At 37.6% G+C, this 21,705-nt stretch overlaps 1 protein-coding gene across 1 annotated transcript in view; it reads right to left on the bottom strand.

Annotated features, from left to right (window-relative positions):
* Window positions 1-21,098, bottom strand: part of COL5A2 (collagen type V alpha 2 chain) — a 150,752-nt gene extending 129,654 nt beyond the window's left edge. The window contains exon 1 of the mRNA XM_040474672.1: window positions 20,818-21,098. Within this exon, the coding sequence (XP_040330606.1) occupies window positions 20,818-20,914 (97 nt within the window). The 5' untranslated portion in view covers window positions 20,915-21,098. The remainder of the gene's footprint in view (window positions 1-20,817) is intronic.
* Window positions 21,099-21,705: the final 607 nt, after the last annotated feature.

Raw genomic sequence — 21,705 nt, forward strand, 5'->3', positions numbered from 1 at the left:
CTAATCTCACAACCAGGAGACCATGACCTGAGCTGAAATCAAGAGTCAGACGCCACCCAGACACCACCCAGACGCCAGCCAGGCAACCCAGAAGGAGGAAAACATTTTCTTAGCAAATAAACATTTTCACTGGAGATCCTTCTACTGAAAACATTTGGTGCAAATTCTGCTTTGTTTTTATTTTGACAGAGAGAGAGAGAGAGAGAGAGAGCAGCATAGGGGCAGAGAGAGAGAGAGACAAAAGATCCAAAGTGGGCTCTACACTGAGAGTGGAGAGCCCAATGTAGTGCTCAAACTCACAATTAGATCAAGACCTGAGCCAAAGTCAGATGCTTAACTGACTGAGCTACCCAAGCTCCCCTAGCAGATGTCTGGTTTTTTATAGATTTTAACTAATTTATAGACCAGCGTAAGCAGATATGCATGCATGCTGTTACCTATCTATCAGTTCTCTTTACAAAGTTTTACAGCTGGTTGTATCTCCCATATTGGGACTCTGTAAGTTAGAAGACCATTTCTTATTTTTCTTTCTACTTCTAGTGTCTGACCTGGCACTTAGAATCCAGACACTGAGGGAGCGAGCACACAATAATATCTGGCCAGTGACTTTTTAAAATTAATTTTATAATAAATGGAGTATATAAAGCCAGGACGGAAAGCCTAATAATTAGAGGTGTCTCACTGAATGCTAAACCCGCATATTTTTTTTCTTTCCAAAAGTCATTTTGGCTCTTACCCGATAGCACATCTTGTGATTACATCTGTTTTCATCTCTATGCAGACTCCTGCTTACAAGGTTTCCTATTTCATCTCAAGTAACATTTTTAGTTGGGTAAATTAAAAGTCGCTTGGTTATTTCCTCATTATAGGTCTCCATGAAAATCCCCAACTTCCATGTCTGGAAAAAATAAAATCTAAAAAAAAAAAAAAAATCTAAACTTCTTCAAGATCGAATAATACTTCCCCTAATCATTGCCTGCCACAGGTTTGGTCTCACTGAGGTCTCTAAGAATCCAGCACTAAACAAAAATGATTTCCATATAGGGTGGGGTGCTTTTCTTGTTGACTAAAACTGTCTCACTCCCTTCCTTTTCTCCTTTCTATAAGATACAATTGAAAGAGCCATGGATCAGGAGTGAGAAAACCTAAGTTCTATAGCCCTGTCCAAAATCCACTGCATTATTTATCTGTTGTGAGTCTCAGTTTTCTCATCTGCAAGCGAAGGTACTTGGGTTTTATGTGTGCATCAAATGAGTAAATGTACTTTGTTTTTTTTTAAATTTTTTTTTTAACGTTTTTATTTATTTTTGGGACAGAGAGAGACAGAGCATGAACGGGGGAGGGGCAGAGAGAGAGGGAGACACAGAATCGGAAGCAGGCTCCAGGCTCCGAGCCATCAGCCCAGAGCCCGACGCGGGGCTCGAACTCACGGACCGCGAGATCGTGACCTGGCTGAAGTCGGACGCTTAACCGACTGCGCCACCCAGGCGCCCCTGAGTAAATGTACTTTGTGAAGTGAACAGTCCTACCTATAGTGTGATATTACTTATAGAGGCAGAAAACTCTACAAACAAATGTCAACTGAATATAGACCACTGGCCAGTACGGAAAACCCTAGCCTTACCTCTGAGAAAGTGAATCTCTTTTATCATTGGGATCTAGTAACATGCAGTGAGGGCAGGTAGGGGTAGTTAGGGACTGACAGAAAGTTGAAGCTGACTATCCAAAAGAACAGCGCGTCACCCAGTTGGGAAAAGAAACATTATGCATCATCATGCAGAAGCATTTTGAGCAACTCTCTGACATTGAACCAACGTTCTCAAAACAACTAATTTGCTGATAATTTAATCTTCATCATGTTAGCACAAACAGAGCAACAGTTAGAATAGTCTCGAGGGACAGTCCAAGATATGTAATTTAATTAATTACATTACATTAAATTAATTTTGTATTGAATTACATTGATGCATTCAAGTAACTAAGCATTAAAATAATGTAGGCAATAGGGGCGCCTGGGCGGCTCAGTTGTTTGAGAGCCCTACTTGGGCTCAGGTCATGATCTTGTGGTTTGTGGGTTCAAGCCCTGCGTCAGGCTCTGTGCTGACAGCTCAGGGCCTGGAGCCTGTTTCAGATTCTGTCTCCCTCTCTCTCTGACCCTCCCCCACTCATGCTTTGTCTCTCTCTTTCTCAAAAATAAATATTTAAAAAATAAAATAATTGAGGCAATAAAAATAGTTGATGTATCAAGCATGAACTATCCCAACCTTCCACTCCCACCTCTGGGACCCCCAACAGACTGCTTTCACCTGAAGTTACATCTGTATCTTTGCATCCTTGCATCTAGTGTCAAAGATGTAATATCCCCTCATCTCTTTGAGGCTAACCTCTCTACCTTTACACCAAAACTGTGCCTTTCTATATCCTGGTCAATCATCATTGCCCTTTCTTTCTGTATTTTCAAGATCTCTCTGTCCCTGGGACACTTTCTTTCAGGCTATAAACACCGCATTCTGTCATTTTAAAATAAAACAACACAAAAATCCTCACTTGACTCTACCTCCTATCTCAACGATGGTTCTATGTTTCTTCATCACTTCACAAGTCAGCTTTTTAATGGCTAAAAGAAAAAAATAATAATCTTTATCTGTTATCTCTACTACTATTAAATACAGAATTTATAAATAATCAAACAATAAATTGTCTAAAAAAATCACATTTCTTTTTTTTTTAAGTTTATTTATTTATTGAGAGAGAGGGAGGGAGAGAGAGAGAACGAGTGGGAAAGGGGTAGAGAGAGAGGGAGAAAGTGAGAATCCCAAGCAGGCTCCATGCTGTCAGCACAGGGGTTCGATCTCACAAACCATAAGATCATGACCTGAGCTGAAACCAAGAGTCAGATGCTTAACTGATTAAACCACCCAGGTGCCCCGCCTCAAAATCACATTTCTAATAATGAATGAGATTATTATGCCTTCCATTCTATGCACCAAGACAGGAAAGTAGCTGCAGTTTTCTGCAGTTTTCCTGCAAAGAAATGCTGATTAATACTTCTGAGTATTTCTTCATGTCTTTTTCCCCCAACTAGATGCACCCTCTTGCTCCTCTCTTGTCTCCATTCTGCTGGTTAGCACACATCCATCATTTATGTTTGGGGTCTCTCTCCTCCAGGAAACCAATCCTTGCTATATTAGATACCTCTATGCCATTCTTCTTCACCAAATTTATTACATTGTGTTTCACTTTTTTGTTCACATGTTGATTCTCCTCATCATGGATGTTCCTTAAATACCAGCTAGTGTGTTAAATCATCTTTGTGTCCCTAAAGCCTGACTAAAGTCACTATAAATAAAATAGATAAATTATAAAATTAACTTTTGTTTCTATTTTGTACCCAATATGTAGGCTTTGAAGTATGTATTTATATGAGGCTTCACACAAAAAGCCACAAAATATAGCTAACCTATACATAAAAGCTGATTCCACCTAAGTTTACTATTTATATAACAGCTTAGGCAAGACTGAGTAATATAATTAGAAAACAATCTGATAATTAACTGAGAGAAGCCACTTGATTTTGAACCATCAAAAAATATATTTTGCTTGAATTACTTTTTTAATTTTTTTTTTAGAGAGAGAAAGAGAGCATGTGAGCTGGGGAGAGGGGCAGTGGGGAAGGGAGGGAGACAGAAAGAAAGAGAAAATCTTATGCGGGCTCCAAGTTCAGTGTAGAGCCAGATCCCACGACTCTGGGATCATGACCCGAGCCAAAATCAAGAATTGAACACTCAACCGACTGAGCCACCAAGGTGTCCCTATTTTGCTTAACTTATTAATCACAAATATTTATTGAGTATCTACAATATGCATAGTACTGGAAATGTATTTAACTTTTAAAGAGGTTAGAGTGGGAGAGACCCAAAGCATAGGAGACTGTTAAAAACTGAGAACAAACTGAGGGTTGATGGGGGGGTGGGAGGGAGGGGAGGGTGGGTGATGGGTATTGAGGAGGGCACCTTTTGGGATGAGCACTGGGTGTTGTATGGAAACCAATTTGACAATAAATTTCATATATTGAAAAAATTAATTAATTAAGAGTCAATAAATAAATAAAACTTTAAAAAATAATTAAAAATGTATTTAACTTTCTGGGGTTTGAGAGATTGTCTTCTTTTTTTTTTTTTAGTTTTTATTTAAATTCCAGTTAGTTAATGCACAGCATAGTATCAGATTCAGGTGTACAATTTAGTGATTCAATATTTACATACAACACCTGCTGCTCATCAAAACAAGTGCCCTCCTTAATACCCATCTTTATTCTCAAGGAGCAGATGATAAAACTAAAGATCAATAACATCTATTGATAAATGAAACTAAAACAATGGACAACACAGAAAAGTTTCTTTTGAATGCTAAAGGTGTCATAGAAAGGGGAAGTGCTGACTACTGTCATTTAGACAAAAAGAACAAAGATATCTCAGATAATCAAAAAGGTTTTCAATGGGGCACCTGGGTGGCTCAGTTGGTTAAGCATCCGACTTCAGCTCAGGTCAGGATCTCAAGGTTTGTGAGTTCGAGCCCCGCGTCGGGCTCTGTGCTGACAGCTCAGAGCCTGGAGCCTGCTTCGGATTCTGTGTCTCCCTCTCTCTCTGCCCTTCCCATGCTCATGCTCTGTCTCTCTCTGTCTCTCAAAAATAAATAAATATTAAAAAAAAAAAAAAGGTTTTTAAGAGAATGCACATCAGACCTGATTAGGATTTGAAGGATTTGTGTGTATGACAAACAGGATGGAATGCAGATGAAGGAGATAATGGAATAAACACAGGGGAATGACTCTGTTCCGGTGTTCCCTCCTCTCAAATCTTCCCTGACCTCCCATCCCAGCCCTCCACCTCTGAGGTATTGAGTAGTAGGGGTGTCTTCCTGGTGCCCCTAGTATCCTCTGTCTATCTCTGTCTCAGCACAGACCACATAATATTGTCCTTTATTTCCCTTGTGCCCATTAGATGATTAGCTCCCTGAGGACAAAGATTAAATATTTGTTTCTGCATCATTCGGAAAAGTGTCTGGTAAACAATAGGTACTCAGTAAGTGTTCACTGAATAATAAATAAATGAAGGAATGCAAGTAACTGCCTTATCGGTGTATGGTGAGAATATCTTCTTCTGTAGAGAAAAGCAAGTCAAAACCACCAGCAGCATTATTTGTTTTTTAAAAAAAGTCAAAAATTTCAGAATCATCTGAATTAAATTCTAATGTCACTAACACACTTATAATGGCCTTTGAGGGGGATTTATATTCCCCCCAAAAGTAAATTATGACAAGTGCTGTAAGATGACCAAGTGGATCTCACTTATCGAAGAGTACATTCATCTAGAACCTGACAGTTCTTTCCCACTGGCCTCTGTGATTTGAACATGGAGGTGAGCATTTGTGAGTATTTTAATCTTTTCAGATTTTTAACCTAAATTTTTCATGCACCTGAATTAGACACACACTTCTTATAGAGACATTTTTAAAAGGGCTGTTTTCGGGGCGCCTGGGTGGCACAGTCGGTTCAAGCGTCCGACTTCAGCCAGGTCACGATCTCGCGGTCCGTGAGTTCGAGCCCCGCGTCAGGCTCTGGGCTGATGGCTCAGAGCCTGGAGCCTGTTTCCGATTCTGTGTCTCCCTCTCTCTCTGCCCCTCCCCCGTTCATGCTCTGTCTCTCTCTGTCCCAAAAATAAAAATAAATGTTGAAAAAAAAAATTAAAAGGGCTGTTTTCTACCCCTAGGATATCTGGGAGCAAAATTCTAGCAGGACTTGGGGACATAAATGTTTACAAGACTCAGTCAGTGTTGTTGAAGGAAGGAAACTGGGAAAAGAAGCGTAGAAATGGAGTGTCATTTTCCCTGAAAAAAAAGGACATGCAGCATGTTCCAAAAGTCCTGTGTGTAAGAAATATCAATGGGACAAATCAAATCTTCTAGATATTCAGACTAAACATGTACATATCTCCCAACAAACATAATTGCAAAAAAATAATAAGGACTCCAGAATAAGTTCAAAATATGGACTCAAGAACAAGCATGACTACCCCATGATCTACTCCTCAGGTGAAATCCCATAGCCTCTTAATTCTTCTTCTCCTTTTTTTCCTTTTTTTTTAAAGTCTGGAAAGAATAGCATTTTAGGAGGTTCAATTGTCAGGAAAAGTAGACAACGTTCCCGCTACAAAGACAAATCCATCAGTTATGAGATTGAGAGTATAGGATGCTGCTTAACTTTGACCGCCTATTCCGCCAAAAAAATATCTAAAGAACATGGAGTCTTAACGGTTGTAATGGTGTAATACAATGCATGACACATTTACACATTTTCTCTGTCGTTGGAAAGCTCAAAATTATACGAAACCCACACAATTTGAGGCCATAGTACCATAATTTTTTTCCATAAGCTCCTTTTAGAAATTTTGCCTAGAAACTTTGCTTTTAGACACTTCTCTAGAAACTTTGTTGTAAAGCCATTCACTAAAAAGCATACCATTTTCCAAAGTTATAAATTGGAAGTTGTATTCCTGAGATGAACCCATAGTTAGGTGAATAACTAGAAACCTGGATAAGAACTATCAAATCGTAATTTAAAAGTACAGCAACACATTGTTTACAGAGACTATGCGTGATACCTCAATCTACCAAAAGAATGCACAAGAGTCCTCACAGTAGAGCACAAATCTGACCTATGTGAAGTAACTTTATGTAAACCTTCTACAGTCACAGATTTTCAGGGCAGGAAGTGTCTCTGGGTAATAGATCACAGGTTTTACAAAGAAGGAAACTGAGGCCCAGAGAATTTAGGTCACTTCCACAAAATCACCAAGTTAGTTCATGATAGAGCTGCAATTAGAATGAGATTTCCTGTCCTGCTCCAGTCTTAATCTAGAAGCTTTTCTTTAAAATTACTTCAACAATTTATTCATGAAAGAAAGTAACAGTCTATTTAGTTGAGGCCCTCATCTCTTTAACTGCATGTTTCTCTCTGTACAAGTAGAGAGTCTTAAAATATACCAGAAAGTAGACAGGCCTGAGGGCTGATGGAACCTTTGTCTAAACACTTGGCTCAGATTGTTGTGGATATTTGTCACCAGTTTAAACTTTTAGTTCAAAGTCACCTTCTGACCTAGGGAAAAGAGATACCATGCTACAAACAGGCCCTTAGAGCTTAACTTTGATTTTGAGACAGGCTTCCTGATGAGAGATGAATAGGGGAAAAGTAATGATAATAGTGGATTCAGCTTTCTGCCAGGAAGCTACATTTTTGCTTGTAGAGAGACTACAGTCCAATTATATTACAAGAATCATGGTGGGTTTTTTTTTTCCATCTGATCTGTTTACCCTCACATCAAAGCCTCTGTTCTTATTTTCTCCTATTCTGGGGCTTTGGGAGGTTCCTAGATAGTTATATAAGCAGGTATTTCACTTTCCTCAATTCGAGATTTAACAAAAGAAAAAACACTAACTTTGCTTTCTTTCATTTCTATGGAGAGTCTTATATTCCTTTGGAGCATTAACATGATCATTTGCTTAAAAGAAAACATTTAGTCTGCATTCAGCTAACTGTTCATCACAGCAAAGGCATGCTAAGATAATAACACTACCCTTATATTGGCCTTTCTAGCTAACCATAGAATTTCCGCACATACTATGAATTCTTTATTTTGAACCTGAGAAGTGATAAAATCAAAAATATTATTCCTGCTTTATAAATGAGGAAATTAAGGCTCCAAATGTTGTATTTATAAGAAATTTATAAGCAAAGAGTCAGGACTTTATTCCAGTCATCCAGCTCAGGGCTAGAGCTCTCTAGGTCCCACTGCCATGTTGAGTTAGTAGAAGCTGAGTGACACACACACAGCGCCTTCCTTACCCTTCAGTGGCCACCCAGGTGGAGGCGCCTGCTTTCCCTCACAAAAACATTGCCCAGGGTTCAAATAAGTATGCCTTGACATCAGTAAAATTTGAGGAAAGTAAACAGAATTGTTATATATTAAGGATAGTTTCACTTTTCTTGAACAACTCTACCTGAACCAAATCTGCAAACAGTTGCCAAAATCATTATATTAGAAAAAAAAAGAATAAAATTAAATGAGTATGTATACTGCCAAGTTTGTGAAATGCATCCTGATACCAAAGTATAACTTTCAGGGTTTTTGCTGCTTTGCTTTTCCTAACTTGCTTTGTGAATAATCAAGAGTTGGGCACAGTCCTGTCTCAAGGGAAAAACACAAGATAAATAAAAATTCTTTATTGCCCTTGCAAGCCTCCCAGTTATATCTCTCCCTCCTAACCACCTCTTCTGCCCCTGCACCCCCCCAACCTTTTTCCTATCAAACCTAGTAACTGGGAACAGATTGATGGAAATTATTTCAGTTATGGAGAAAGCAGTCTGCAATGGCCTAATCAGGGAATCTATCCAAAGTATTAATAATATCTGTTTTTCTTCAGTGCCTATAAAGTGCCATGAATTTTAACTCAATTCTTCAATATGCAAATGAAAAAACTGAATCTCAAAGATGAGCAACCTGCTAAAGTTCACAAGGTTACCAGGCAAAGTCAGGACTCAAATGTCAGACTCCAAAGACCCATGCCCTATTACTGCTTATTGAAGTGAGTGGAAAAGGAGAAATTCGAAGCACAGAAATTGTTAACTGTTAAAAACCCTAAGTATTGAAAAATGGCAATACGTGGGAATTGAGGGAATTTCACAGAATCAAAAAAAAATCTCACTATGAAACAATGACCTATTCCTTTTTGTCCATAGGCTTGTTTGATAGTATATATGCTATTGGCTAAAAAAAAATAGATATAGTATTGTGGTAGTGTTTATTTATTTTATTCTAAAATGGCTACATTTGAGGAACATAGAGTAAAAAAATAGAGGAATTAAAGAACAGAAATTAAGAGATATCACAAACTTCCCCAACCTCTTTAAAATTCTAAATAGGGGTGCCTGGGTGGCGCAGTCAGTTAAGCGTCCGACTTCAGCCAGGTCACGATCTCGCGGTCTGTGAGTTCGAGCCCCGCGTCAGGCTCTGGGCTGATGGCTCAGAGCCTGGAGCCTGTTTCCGATTCTGTGTCTCCCTCTCTCTCTCTGCCCCTCCCCCGTTCATGCTCTGTCTCTCTCTGTCCCAAAAATAAATAAACGTTGAAAAAAAAAATTTTTTTTTAAATAAAAAAAAATTTCTAAATAAATCTCACAAGACATGATACAATCATGAAGTCTCATGTTAGCTTGGTGCCTGACACTTCAGTGTATTACAATGAAGTTAATTGGCACCCTTACATAACCACAGAGAACCCATCCTTCCATGCTTTTATGCCTTCCATAGGATGCACTATCATAGGGTTCTATCCTGAAGAAACTCAAAGTTCCTCTTCAGAAACAATGGGAATCTGGTGGGCAAATTTCCATTTTGATTATACTAAGGCAACTTTTAGTTTCTATCAGAATGGATCTGAAGTGATTTTAATGTCTTGATTGTGGAACCTTCCATGGGCAAGTACAGAATGTCCAGGACAGCCATGTTTCATTCACCTAAAGCGTGAGTCTCAGAGTCCATCTGATGATACTGGAGTTTTCATCCACAGCCATGATGTCCACTGATTCTGATGGCCAGAGAATAGTGAAAAAAAGGTTGCAAAAGGCAAATTACCATATAATTGGCTCTCATTATAAGGGAGTAATATTACTAACACTATGCATTAGAATAGTAACTAGGGGAGCATGTGTTATATATTAGTTTCCTATGGAGTAGGAAAGAAAAAGACAACAAACAGTAAGTTCTGATAGGAGAACAGGCTCCAAGGAAAAGTCTGTAATTTAAGGCAAAATTTGGGAAGGTGACATCCAGGTGGAGTTGCAGTGAGACCCTGATTTTCATGCAGAATTCTGAATGGTTTCCCTTCAAACAGAAAGGAGGCTGAGAGCATATTTTCCTAAAACAAAACAAAGCAAAATAAAATAAAAGTCATCTATTTCCAAGTTGTTTTTCTAGAACTGAACCTGCTCTTTCCTCTAGGACTTTGCAACATTGCCTCCATAGAACAGATGTGGAAAGAAGACAAGGTAGCTCGGGTAAGTGTTCCTTTGGCAAGTTTATGGAACATATATGCTGCAAATGCCAAAATAACATTTAAAAGTACAAGTTTAATTATCAATATTTTATCATCCTCTGTGTACCAAACCATCACAAGCCTTGCCAATGGAACTTCAAATGCATTCACTGATTAATCTCTATAGCACTAATTCTGTTTCAGTTTTGTCTCTTTCTCTACATAAAGGAATTACCCCACTTTTTAAAAAAATAAAATAAGCAGATTGCAAGAAGACTGAATTCTTCCCAGGCTAATGAGAATTCCATTTGTTCGGGAATTTATTAGTTGTTTCTCAGCAAAATCCAGTTCAGTTTTACGATGCTTGAGGGAGAAAAATAAAAGCACAAACCCTTGCCTAATCTCATCAGTGGACACCACGACTTGAGGGGATATGGGAAATGGTTGGAGAAAGAAGTGACATTTTGTATGAATACTCAGAAAGACATAACACTTATAGCACCTGAAGGTCTGAACACAAGAACTCTGATGAAGTGTTCAGTTGTTCCTCCTTCAAGGGCCCAAGGTTTTTTTTTTTTTTTTTTACCAGTATAAACTTGTGTAAAAGAAAGTTCTTATATCAGAATCACTCATTTATCTTGGAATGACCAGTACCCTTCTGCCTTCTCAAAATAAAGTATAAGGCTTGTTTATAAAGCTTCAGAGATTTAGTGTTTATAGCCAAAGACCTGAACACTAGGCAGGTTTTTTGCAGTTCATCTACTATGACAATCAATTAACTTCACTGTCCACCAGCCCATCCTACCAGAAATTCTAGTTCAAAAATTAGCACTAACATGAAAAACATGGTGTTCTGGATTAAACTGTAACTTAATCATTTCTTCAACATAAAGCTCTGCAAAGAATGAGACAGAAATGTCTTAAAAGTAATTTCAAACTAGGGGCATCTGGGTGACTTAGTCAGTTAAGTGTCCGACTTTGGCTCATGATCTAGTGGTTCCTGAGTTCGAGCCCCGCATCGGGCTCTGTGCTGACACCTCAGAGCCTGAAGCCTGCTTCAGATTCTGTGTCTCCCTCTCTCTCTGCCCCTCCCCCACTCATGTTCTGTCTCTCTTTCAAAAATAGATAAACATTAAAAAAATAATTTCAAACTAGCATAAATGAATCGGATAGGTTCCTCTACCTCAGGAGCAAGTAATAAGCATACAACTACTATTTAAGATAAATAAAAAGATTAAAGCTCTATAAATGAATTTATTTGCTATGGAAACCATCCATATTTTTAGAATTCCATAATGAAAAAATAAATCTAAAGCTGATGGCCACAGAACAACCATACTGGATAATAAAGATTTAGTTAAAGAAATTCATAGCTACAAATTATCTGGTAAAATTCCATAAGCGTGCCTCCCTCTAAGTCAAAACCATCATTTTATTAAAGTGTGAAAAACTGGGAAGAATGAAAAGTGCAGCAAAGTAGGGAAAGCATGAGTGTGAATAATGTGCCTACTTCCTACACAGTTTCTGCTTTCTGGAGTAAACTTCACAAAAATCTCCTGGGAGTAGGAGTGAAGAAACCAGCAACCTTTGGAAAATGAAGAGACTTGCTGCGAAGTCTGGGAAAAGATGGGTCACCCCACTTCTGTATCCAAATAGTCCCGGGAGCTGCCTTGTAAATCCCTGTGCAGTGAAGCAATTCCTCTCATTCCAAATGCAACCCAGAGCAAGGCAGTTTGGAAAATAAGCTTCCAATTTTTAATAGAGATTTTTATGACTATCATATTTTCAGAGAATAAACTCTGAAATAGACATAGCTGGTAGACAGGCATGAGGTAGCACTGGGGCATGGAATGAATCGTGCTTGGCTTGCTCACACACTGGAAACCATTGCACAGAATAAAATGTGTGTGTGGGGGGGGTGTGAAACAGGAAGTGGGGGGTGATGCTTCAGACCACATGGCCATGAGACAGTCTCCAGTCTCCAGTGGAAAGATGTTTTTGTTTCTTTTGTTTTTTCCCATAGTAAACCTATATAAGGAGCCAATACAGTAAAATTCTACTGTTTGAAGAATAAAAATTTTAAATAGGTTTAAAATATAGCCCAATTAGAAATCAGGTAAATACATCGATGTATTATCAAAATGACCATAATACAATGGTAGGTAAAATTTGCATTTTAAGTTTTACACTAGATGTTCATCTCTTTGAGAACAAAAGTTGTTTATTTTTCCATACTAACAGTTTCATCGTCATAATCACCCAATAAGCATTTATTATTATTTCTATGTTATTAAGTAGTAATGGAATAATAATATCAACTATCATTTAATGAGCTCCTGCTATTTACTAGGAGCCATACTATATAGGTGGTTTATATGTGGGATAGTGTTCATAATAATTATTTGAGGTAAATATTATCATTCTAATTGTATACATAAAGAAACTAAGACAGAGAAATAAAAAAAAATTGCTCAAGAATATGCAAATTTGCAAAACCTGAGTTTGAAATAAGTGCAGTGATACTTGAATAAATGGCAGGGGGAAAAAAAAAAAGAAGGGCACCTGGATGGCTCAGTGGGTTCAGCACCGACTTTGGCTCAGGTGATAATCTCACAGTTGGTGACTTTGAGCCCCGCATCAGGCTCTATGCTGACAGTGTAGAGCCTGAAGCCTGCTTCGGATCCCATGTGTCCCTCTCTCCCTGCCCCTTCCCCTGCTCGTGCTCTGTCTCTCTCTCTCTCTCTTTCTCTCTCAAAAATAAAATAAAGTAAAATAAAATAAATAAATGGTGGGAATTTTTTTTAGATTTTAAAAATTAATATTCCATTAAATTAATATTTAAAATTATAATTTAAAAATTAATATTTCATTAAATTAATAATGGAATAACTATCATGTACCTAATACATAAAATGAATTCATAACATGGAGTGGAATCTGAAAAGCAGAGGTAAAAAAAGGAAAAGCGCATGTGTGTATGTGCAGTGGGAGGTCAAAACTACAAGCAATTTCTTATTTTGAGACATGGAGTTACAGCTGATCTGACTCACATTCTAGAAACAGGCCAGATCTTAGAAGGTCTCGTGTGCCATGCTTAGGAGCTTGAACATTATTCTTTCTCCAAATTACTGGAGTCAATGGAAGGTTATAGGGAAGGTAATGATGTGATCAGATTTTAGGTTTTTTGATTTAGATTTTTATATCACAGTGGCAACATGGCAACAGAAGAGGTCTACACACATGCAAGTGGGAAGTGGCCACACAGGAGGCAAGGCAAGGAATTTAAATGCTACTGCAATTATCCAGGGATATAATGTAGGCCTGAACTGAGGTGTTTGGAGAAGGCAGGGAGAAGAGGTATATTGAGGAAATATTTAGTGGATAAAACGGAAGAATTTAGTAACTGATTGGAATTTTGCTGGAGTGACCAGGTAAGATGATGTTGCCATTAACTGATATAAGGAATACACAGGAAAAATGATCTTGTCTTAGGGGAAAGATAATGAGTTGAGTTTTAGATACACTGAACTTGAAGTGGTTATGGCCCATCAGTGGAGAATTCTGAAGTTCATGTAGAAGTTCAGGATTGGAAAGAGATTTGAGAATTATCAGCAGTTAGTTGTTAAGCAAAACCCTGAGAGTGATTGATTCCTAGATGGATCTAGGAAGAGAATATACAGGGAAGACCAGTGAACTAAATCCTCTGAGAAAACAAAGTGCTAGGGGAAAAAAGGAGAGAAGGAGCCCATGCTGAGAAGAAAAGGTGAGGTAGCTAGAGGAAGAACTTTCAGAGAGTAGTCTTTCAGGAAAGCTGGAGTGGTTAATTGTATCAAATAAAGGCGAAAGGCCTGATAAGACAGGTAAAAGGAGCCCACCGGAAACATCGCCATTTTCGTCTTCATCTTACTCCACTAGCTTCACTGGAATGGGGCAGGGAGCAGGCAAAAGTCAGAGTGCATAGGGATGAGTGAGGGCATGGAAGGAGAGACAGAAAACTATATTACTCTTTTAAAGCAGGCAGGGTAAGAATTAAGAAAGGGTGGGAGCCACACAGGAGCCCTGGGAGAGAGCTGAGATTGTTTATAAGATAGCGGGAAAAGCACCAAAGAAAGAGAGTGGTTGTAGTTATAGAAAAGAGAACATGATTGATGGAGCAAGTTCCTCTGGGAAATGGAGAATAAAGAAAGTACAGAAGAGGAACAAATCCAGAAGTTTTCTCAAAATAAATTCAAAGATTAGGTAAAGTAAAAAATATACCACTAAGGTTTGTATCGGTGATGACTGAAATCAGATTGTAATATCACTCTCTGTGTCTCATTTAAGTGCTCTAAAATTACCTTCAGGTAATTTTCCCAAATGATCTGCCTAGGAGTCCCATCAGATTGACAGGGGTGTGTACATTATCCCTGATTTTACATGAGGACTCAAAAGCTTGGTGTGACTAAAGGACTCTGCAGGTTGCAAAACAGCTAAATAGCAGAGATGGACCAGAACCCATGTGTTTTCCCAGTGATTGTTGGGCTGCGCTTCCTTTCCTTACTACAGTATGCAGACTGCAATAAGTCTATGATGCTTATGTTGCAAGCAACATTTCCACTGAAAATATATTTGTTGCCTCTTGAAACTGGGTTTATAACTCTGATTGAGCAGACACCCAAAAAAGAAAAAAAAAAGAAAAAAAAAGAGAGAGAGAGAGAGAGAGAGAGAGAACTGTGAGACTGTCTTTTCTCTTTCCCAGGAGAAACTTAAAAAAAAAAAAAAAAAAGGATGCAAACATTTTTGAGTTTGAACATTATACCATAGAGCTATAGGGACAAGTTTCCATTAATTCATTAATCTTAATTTATTAATATTGTTATTATCACTACCTTCTCTGTAGAAGGCAACATGGGGATAAGAAAAATCTTGCATTATTGTGATTTATCTTATACACTTTCCTTAGAGAATATATTATGTATAAGATGAAAACAACTTGATTTCTTTGGAAGGGCTTAGTTTTGAACATCAATGAAATATAATAAAAACATCAAAGCTGCCAATGTGGCCACAATTTTAAGGCAAAATATTCCATAAGACAGTCTGCTCCTCTCGTCAAGCAAATGCAAGAGTAGATTAAAAATATTGTTTTAAAAATATTGATTATAACAGCTCAACAGTCTTAAAGGAAATTTAGATGAAATACATGTAAAATTTACATGGAAAGAAATTAGGAGGAAAACTGAATTGTCAATATCTTCCCAACTCCATTGTTTTATACAAACTTGTACAACTTGCCCAAATTTATATAATAAAATCAATTAATAACTAATAATTTTAGTCTTTTCCTCTATCATTACTACATCTTTCATATGTAAATCTAAATTTTTGAATGTTGTGATTCAAAACAAAACATAGTAGGTCAAAAAATGACTGATTTTTAAACATTATATGAATGTGATAAAAGGCCACTGATGATGTATGGATTGTCCTTCAAGTAGGAGAACATTGTTTAAAAAAGATTTTTTTCTGTGGCCATAGATTAACATTATTCCAAACTTGTAAGTCCCAGCTACTCAAAACAAAGATTTCTCTTTGTGTTTTTACCTCACAGTCAGCATTATGTGCATTTCTAGACTGACCAATACAATGAATTTTAGACCTGTGGTGAAAAAGTGTGCTAAAAATGTGAAGACAGGAAGCAAGAGAGAAAATGAAAATTATATAACCACCTGGAAATATATTTTAATAAGATGTACTCATTGCATAGTAGAATGATTTACCTAACTGCCGTGAAGAAGATTTGGGCATTGAGTTATTTTTCCAGAAATGATGGTGAATTTGCCACAGTTTCTCTACAAACTTTAATTAGGCAACTTTGTAAGTGAAAGGAATAAGTAGAATAGCAAGTTATTTCCACACCACAGTTGTGTAGTCTTGGAATAAGAAGCCAACTGGTCCACGTCAATATCAAAAGGATGTTAGGCAGAGATGCAGTATAGTGGTTAACCAACAGGAATCAGAATCACCTAGAGAGCTTCCCAAATCCCATCCAAACCATCTACATCAAGATATCTGGAAAAGAGGGAAGCCTAGAATCTATATGAGTAACAAGCTCTTCAGATGATTATTCAGCCAGCTCAATGTGGATCTGTGGATTGCTTACCCACTAACCTAAAGAGTCATGGTCAAAGCACATGTTCTGTCAATATAAAAAATTATCTGTATCTATCAATCTACCAGTCTACATCTATAGAAAGAGATATAGTCTTCAAAATAAAGCCTCACTTTAGTTTGGATAAAAGTTATAGGTACTTCTAAATGTATTTTAAAAGAATTAGAAAGCAAAAGCTGCAGTCTAATTTAAGTGCCATCCAATGTTCTTGGCTTCATGGACTACTTGGAAGTGACCAATAACAAGGGTACATCTGGTCACACAACTATATCCTGCCCAGTGAAACTAGATCTATTCCAATGAAAGTGGGTGACAGTTACACTCATTGCGGTTGGGACTATATTTGCCTCCTAACAGCTATTCTTTCTTTTATTTCTTTCGTAACATAATTCTATTCAGTAGAGTACACTGCTAGTGCTACTCACCTAAAAGACTGCATTTCCCAGCCACCCTTGTAGCTTTGTGTGACCATATGACCGAATTCTGGCCACAAGTAAGTTGAAATGGGATGAAGACTTAATAGTCTCCATGAATAAAGAGAGAATCACAGCCTTCGTCTCTCAACCTCTATCCAGATGCCTGGAAAGGAAATGTAACGGCTGGAAATTCAGCAGCCATCTAAGACCATAACATCAAGGATTATACCCCAGGAATATGAGAGTAGAGAAATAGAAAGAGATGGAGTCTTTGATGACTTTGTAGAGCTAATATACCAGCCTTTCACTACCTAACTAAAACTCTCTTTTATTTAAAAAAAAAAAAAAAGCACTTAAAAAAAAATTTAAACAATTGCATTCTGGTATATGCAACTGAACCTAGATTAAAACATCCACTATGAAAGAAAAGGTTGTATGTCCTACATAATCCAAAGTATCTATTTCAATAGTAATGAGTTTAAAACAATTTATGAGGGGCGCCTGGGTGGCGCAGTCGGTTAAGCGTCCGACTTCAGCCAGGTCACGATCTCGCAGTCCCGTGAGTTCGAGCCCCGCGTCGGGCTCTGGGCTGATGGCTCAGAGCCTGGAGCCTGTTTCCGATTCTGTGTCTCCCTCTCTCTCTGCCCCTCCCCCGTTCATGCTCTGTCTCTCTCTGTCCCAAAAATAAATAAACGTTGAAAAAATAAAATAAAATAAAATAAAACAATTTATGAGTTTTCAAGTATCTTAAGCTATGTATTCATATTCTCTACTTCCTATAAAATGATCCAATCCAAGTACTACTTAGTAACGTACTAAGTACCATTTAAAACGATCTGGGCCAAGTAGTACTAAGTAATGAGCACTTGTGTCTTCAAGTTTGTATTATAATAATGAGATAAATGGTAGATGTGACATAAAAATGGAAGAAACCATGATATAAAAAGGACTCTGAGCCCTTCATCTCTTAGTAATCAGAAGCTGGCTTGGGTCCAGGATATCAGTGTAGGGTTGCAACAAGAGGGTTGCAAATTTATGGTCCATGAGCCAGACTTGGCACTCAGAGATATTGTATTTGTCTTATGCAATGCTTTCTGGAAAACACTGGTTTTGAATGCCTTAAAGTGGGCATATGCATCTTCGGTTCTCCACAGGCCCATCATCCCCTGTAGATATACAAACACTCACTTGCTTCACTTGTTTATGTCACCTACCTGGTCTCTGGAAATAAATGGTACAATGCTGCACCTTTCCTTCTCCCCATTCTTTCTCTGTTGTTGAAATCAACGATTCATATCAAAGATTATATTCTCAGATTAAGTCTGTCCATTTCTAATAACAAAAATGTGCATAACTCAATAGGTGTCAGACCTTTGTTTAGTATAAAAATTACTATAAATTCATAGTATTTTCTCCTAGAAAAAACAAATGGGGAACCTTTTAAAGCATCCCACCACCACCATCACAAACACATATACCCCAAAAATATGAAAAGCTGATTTTGTCTTCTTAACTCTGCTTCTTGTTACTGAATAGTGTCAACTAAAGTTAGCCCAACTTCCCTTCAGTTCTTAGGAATGTGAAAAATTAATTCAGTTCTTATATTTTTGATAGGTAGTAATTATCTGGGCCTATATGTCCCAAAACTTTATTTATTTACTCTTATCTCATCATTCATAAGTATTTCTATCAGGCAGACACTGTGCTTATGTTGACATTTCTGGTAAATAAACAGTCAAACAGATAAAAAATATACCTTGAAGTCTTGAAAAGAAAACTATAAAAGCTTGTAAACATGTAGTTACCTGTGATAACACGTGTCTACATTTCAAAGGGGACATATTTTTACACAAAATCACTACCACATTATATCACTTAGTTATAGCCAAAATTTGAAAAATATACTTGTTTTGCCTGTGAACCTTAGCTATTTCTTTAGTTTAAAGCATTTACTTGAACTTACTCTTCCCCAAATTTAAAATCACATGGAGTTTCAAAATTCTGACACTTTTATTAAGCTTGTGTCAAGCCTGAACAGGGGGAATAAAGTATTGCCAAGTATCCATTCAATATAACTGAAACCAAAATATGAACAGTAAGTAAGTACAATACAAGTTACAAAACTCTGAATATACTAGATTCTGGGATTCTTGCGTATATTACCTTTAATTTGGGCCATACAACTTTCTATTGCTATTGAATTTTTATCACATATTTTCTCCTGGGTTGAGTAATAAAACAGAGGAATTTAAGTTTTACCATGTGTATGTATGGAATTATACTTTTTCTGTAAAATCTGATGTTTGGGATTCCGATTGCTGTGCTGTTTGGTTATATAGGGGGAAGAGGGGTTGGTATGGAGATGGAGACTGTTTTGCACCAAATATAAAATTTCTAAAATTTAGGTAAATTAATATTAGAAAACATTAAACTCTCCTTATTTTTCAATAACACCTACAGAGTAATTACAATTATTTGGGAAAGTCTTTTAACATATGCCTATTCCATATACCTTATGAAACACTCTTTTCGTTTATTCACATGATCAATTATTTCCACACTTTATAAAAGTAAGTTGTTTATTTTAAAGTATATTGACATGGAAAATTGTGTTAATTAAGTTTTAAACTAAAGTTGTTGATTGTTTTGGTGGGGGAGGGGAGTGAACTGTTCCTTTTATAATTGAATTTGCTATTTCTATTGTAATTTTTCCATATTTTTTCCTCCCCTTTCCTGACTCCTAGTACCTATTCAATTATTTTCGCTTCCCCTCCAAACAACTAATGCTTTTCACACCATTTCAAAGAAACTCAACAGTTTTACCTTTTATCAATTGCCTCGTTTTTTAAAACATAAAAAGTAACGTAAAAAGTTACAAGATTTTAGAAAGTGCCCCCTCTATGGGACTCTGGACAGATTGTTGGGTATTCATCTCACATTCTTATTTTCACTCTTTAAATGATTTTTAGACCTTGTGGCCTGTAGATTAATCTTATGAACATCTTCAGAGCAAAAATACACAGAAGCAGGTATTAAAAAATATACACACACATATGCATATATCTGTGTATATATATATATATATATATACACTCAAAATATATATAAAAGACAATAACAGAAAAGTTTAAATGTGCTAAGTTTTAAAAGCTTGAGTTTGATGTTAAATAGTTATGAAAATGTATATGGTCTATTATGAAAAAAAAACATGTCTGGAGAATAAGGATTTAATAACCAGTGGAACCAATTTAAATGTTTTCTTATATTCTATAGCAGCCATGCGTTTTTGCTTAACCATAGCATGCCACCCAACTCTAACCATGAGCAGATTGCATAGGAAAAAAAATCGGTAACCAGGCAAGATTTGCCTTAAATCAGAAAAAAGAAATGAAACTTGTGTCTAAAGGATAATGCCCATGCAAATACTCCATGATAAATACATTATATATAAGGCATGCCGATTTGCAGCCTTCCGCCATCCAGCAGGGAGCCACCACTGTCCTGATAATCAAGTCAGTAGGGTGGGAAAATACCACTGTTTAAGAAATCTGGCTTCTATCAGCCTCTGTCACGGACAAGTAAACGAGACTGTCTCTCAGGAAGCAAAAGTGGTTTAAGATCACAAATGAAAATGGGAAAGAAGTAAAAGCCTGTAAAGAGAAAAGAATAAGGAGCCAAAGACAAAGAAAAATCAGTTATCAGAGTGGCTGCAGAGGTTTTTCTAAACAAAGAATTGTATGAAGCAGCTGAAGTTCCGTACAAAAAAGACTCCACCCTACCCAGCTCCTGCTGCGACTTTTCCTTGCTCTGAAAACTCCAGCCCACAGAACAGAACTCCTCTGGCTAAAAGTGCCTTTAGTGCTCCGTTTTAAGCACTCTCCATTTCTTTTAAAGTTCCCACTGTCCACATTCAGGCAAAAGGACTTCTCCTAGGGTTTCCCAGAAACATGCAGCCCAACGGCAGATGGAGAAGCTCCGCATTTACAAATATCCTGATTGTCTTCCGAGAGAGAGCCGTTTCCCAGGTGCAAATCTGTCAGCCCCCTTCTCAACTTCAAACCAGAACTTCCTCTTCACGCTCTTCCTTCCCGAGGCTTAACATTCCACCTATTTCCCAAACCGTGCAGTAAACACCACAAGCAAAGCAAACAGCAAACTCACCATCCTCGCCTTCTTCCTGGGCTTTTATTGAGACAAACTGCCCTAATAAAACAGTAAGAATGAGGAGAGGTCTTGCTTCCACCCAGCTTGCCATCATGTCTAAATATTAGACATGTGGGTCCTCCTGGGAGTGAAAAGTAGATTCTAAGGTTATTGTAGCACCATGAAGTCAGCTGCGGGCTCTTTTAGCACCAGCCCCAGGGCAGCCTTTGCAAGCCCCCTTTTTCAGCACCAGCTCCAGCACAGTCTGAGAAAACTTTTTTCAAGCGATGCAGCTTTAAATAGGAAGAATGCTGCCTCCACTTCTTTTCCTGCCCCTTTTCAGCTTGTTCAGGCTCATAACCATCCAGTGTCTGCCAAGCAACGGTCTGATTGATGGTAAACAACCGAATCAGAACACGCGCCTCTGTGCCTTGAACTGTCCCTACTTCACTTATGTTTTAAACACAAATGAGGGCTTAATCACAGGAACAAATGTTTATTTCTCTTTCTCTTTCTTTCTTTCTTTTGTTTTTTAACAGAAAGCCTGTTAGAAGGAAATAGTCCTATTCTCCCCTCCCTAATCCTTCCCCCAGACACACACCCCTTCACTTTTTTCCCTATAAGCTACACAGCCTTTTTGCCTACTCTTTGGTGTCTAGATAATTCAGGACTCTTGTCCACCTTAAACTTTCAAAGGATCAAATTTTAACCCTTTCTTTTCACTGAAGAGGAAGTATTCTTGTCTCCTTGACAGACTGTGTTTCTTTTTCCAGATTCAGTTTCTTTTCCCAGATTCTGGAAGGGGACTATTAAAACTGTGCCCAGGTAAGCTTCAGGTGAAGGAAACTGCTTGAGACGAATGAATTTGTGATGCATCCTACTTTGAATTAAGATGATCTCCGCATT

Source organism: Herpailurus yagouaroundi, unplaced genomic scaffold, assembly GCF_014898765.1.
Source record: "Herpailurus yagouaroundi ecotype Mexico unplaced genomic scaffold, PumYag 140, whole genome shotgun sequence".
Taxonomy (NCBI): domain Eukaryota; kingdom Metazoa; phylum Chordata; class Mammalia; order Carnivora; family Felidae; genus Herpailurus; species Herpailurus yagouaroundi.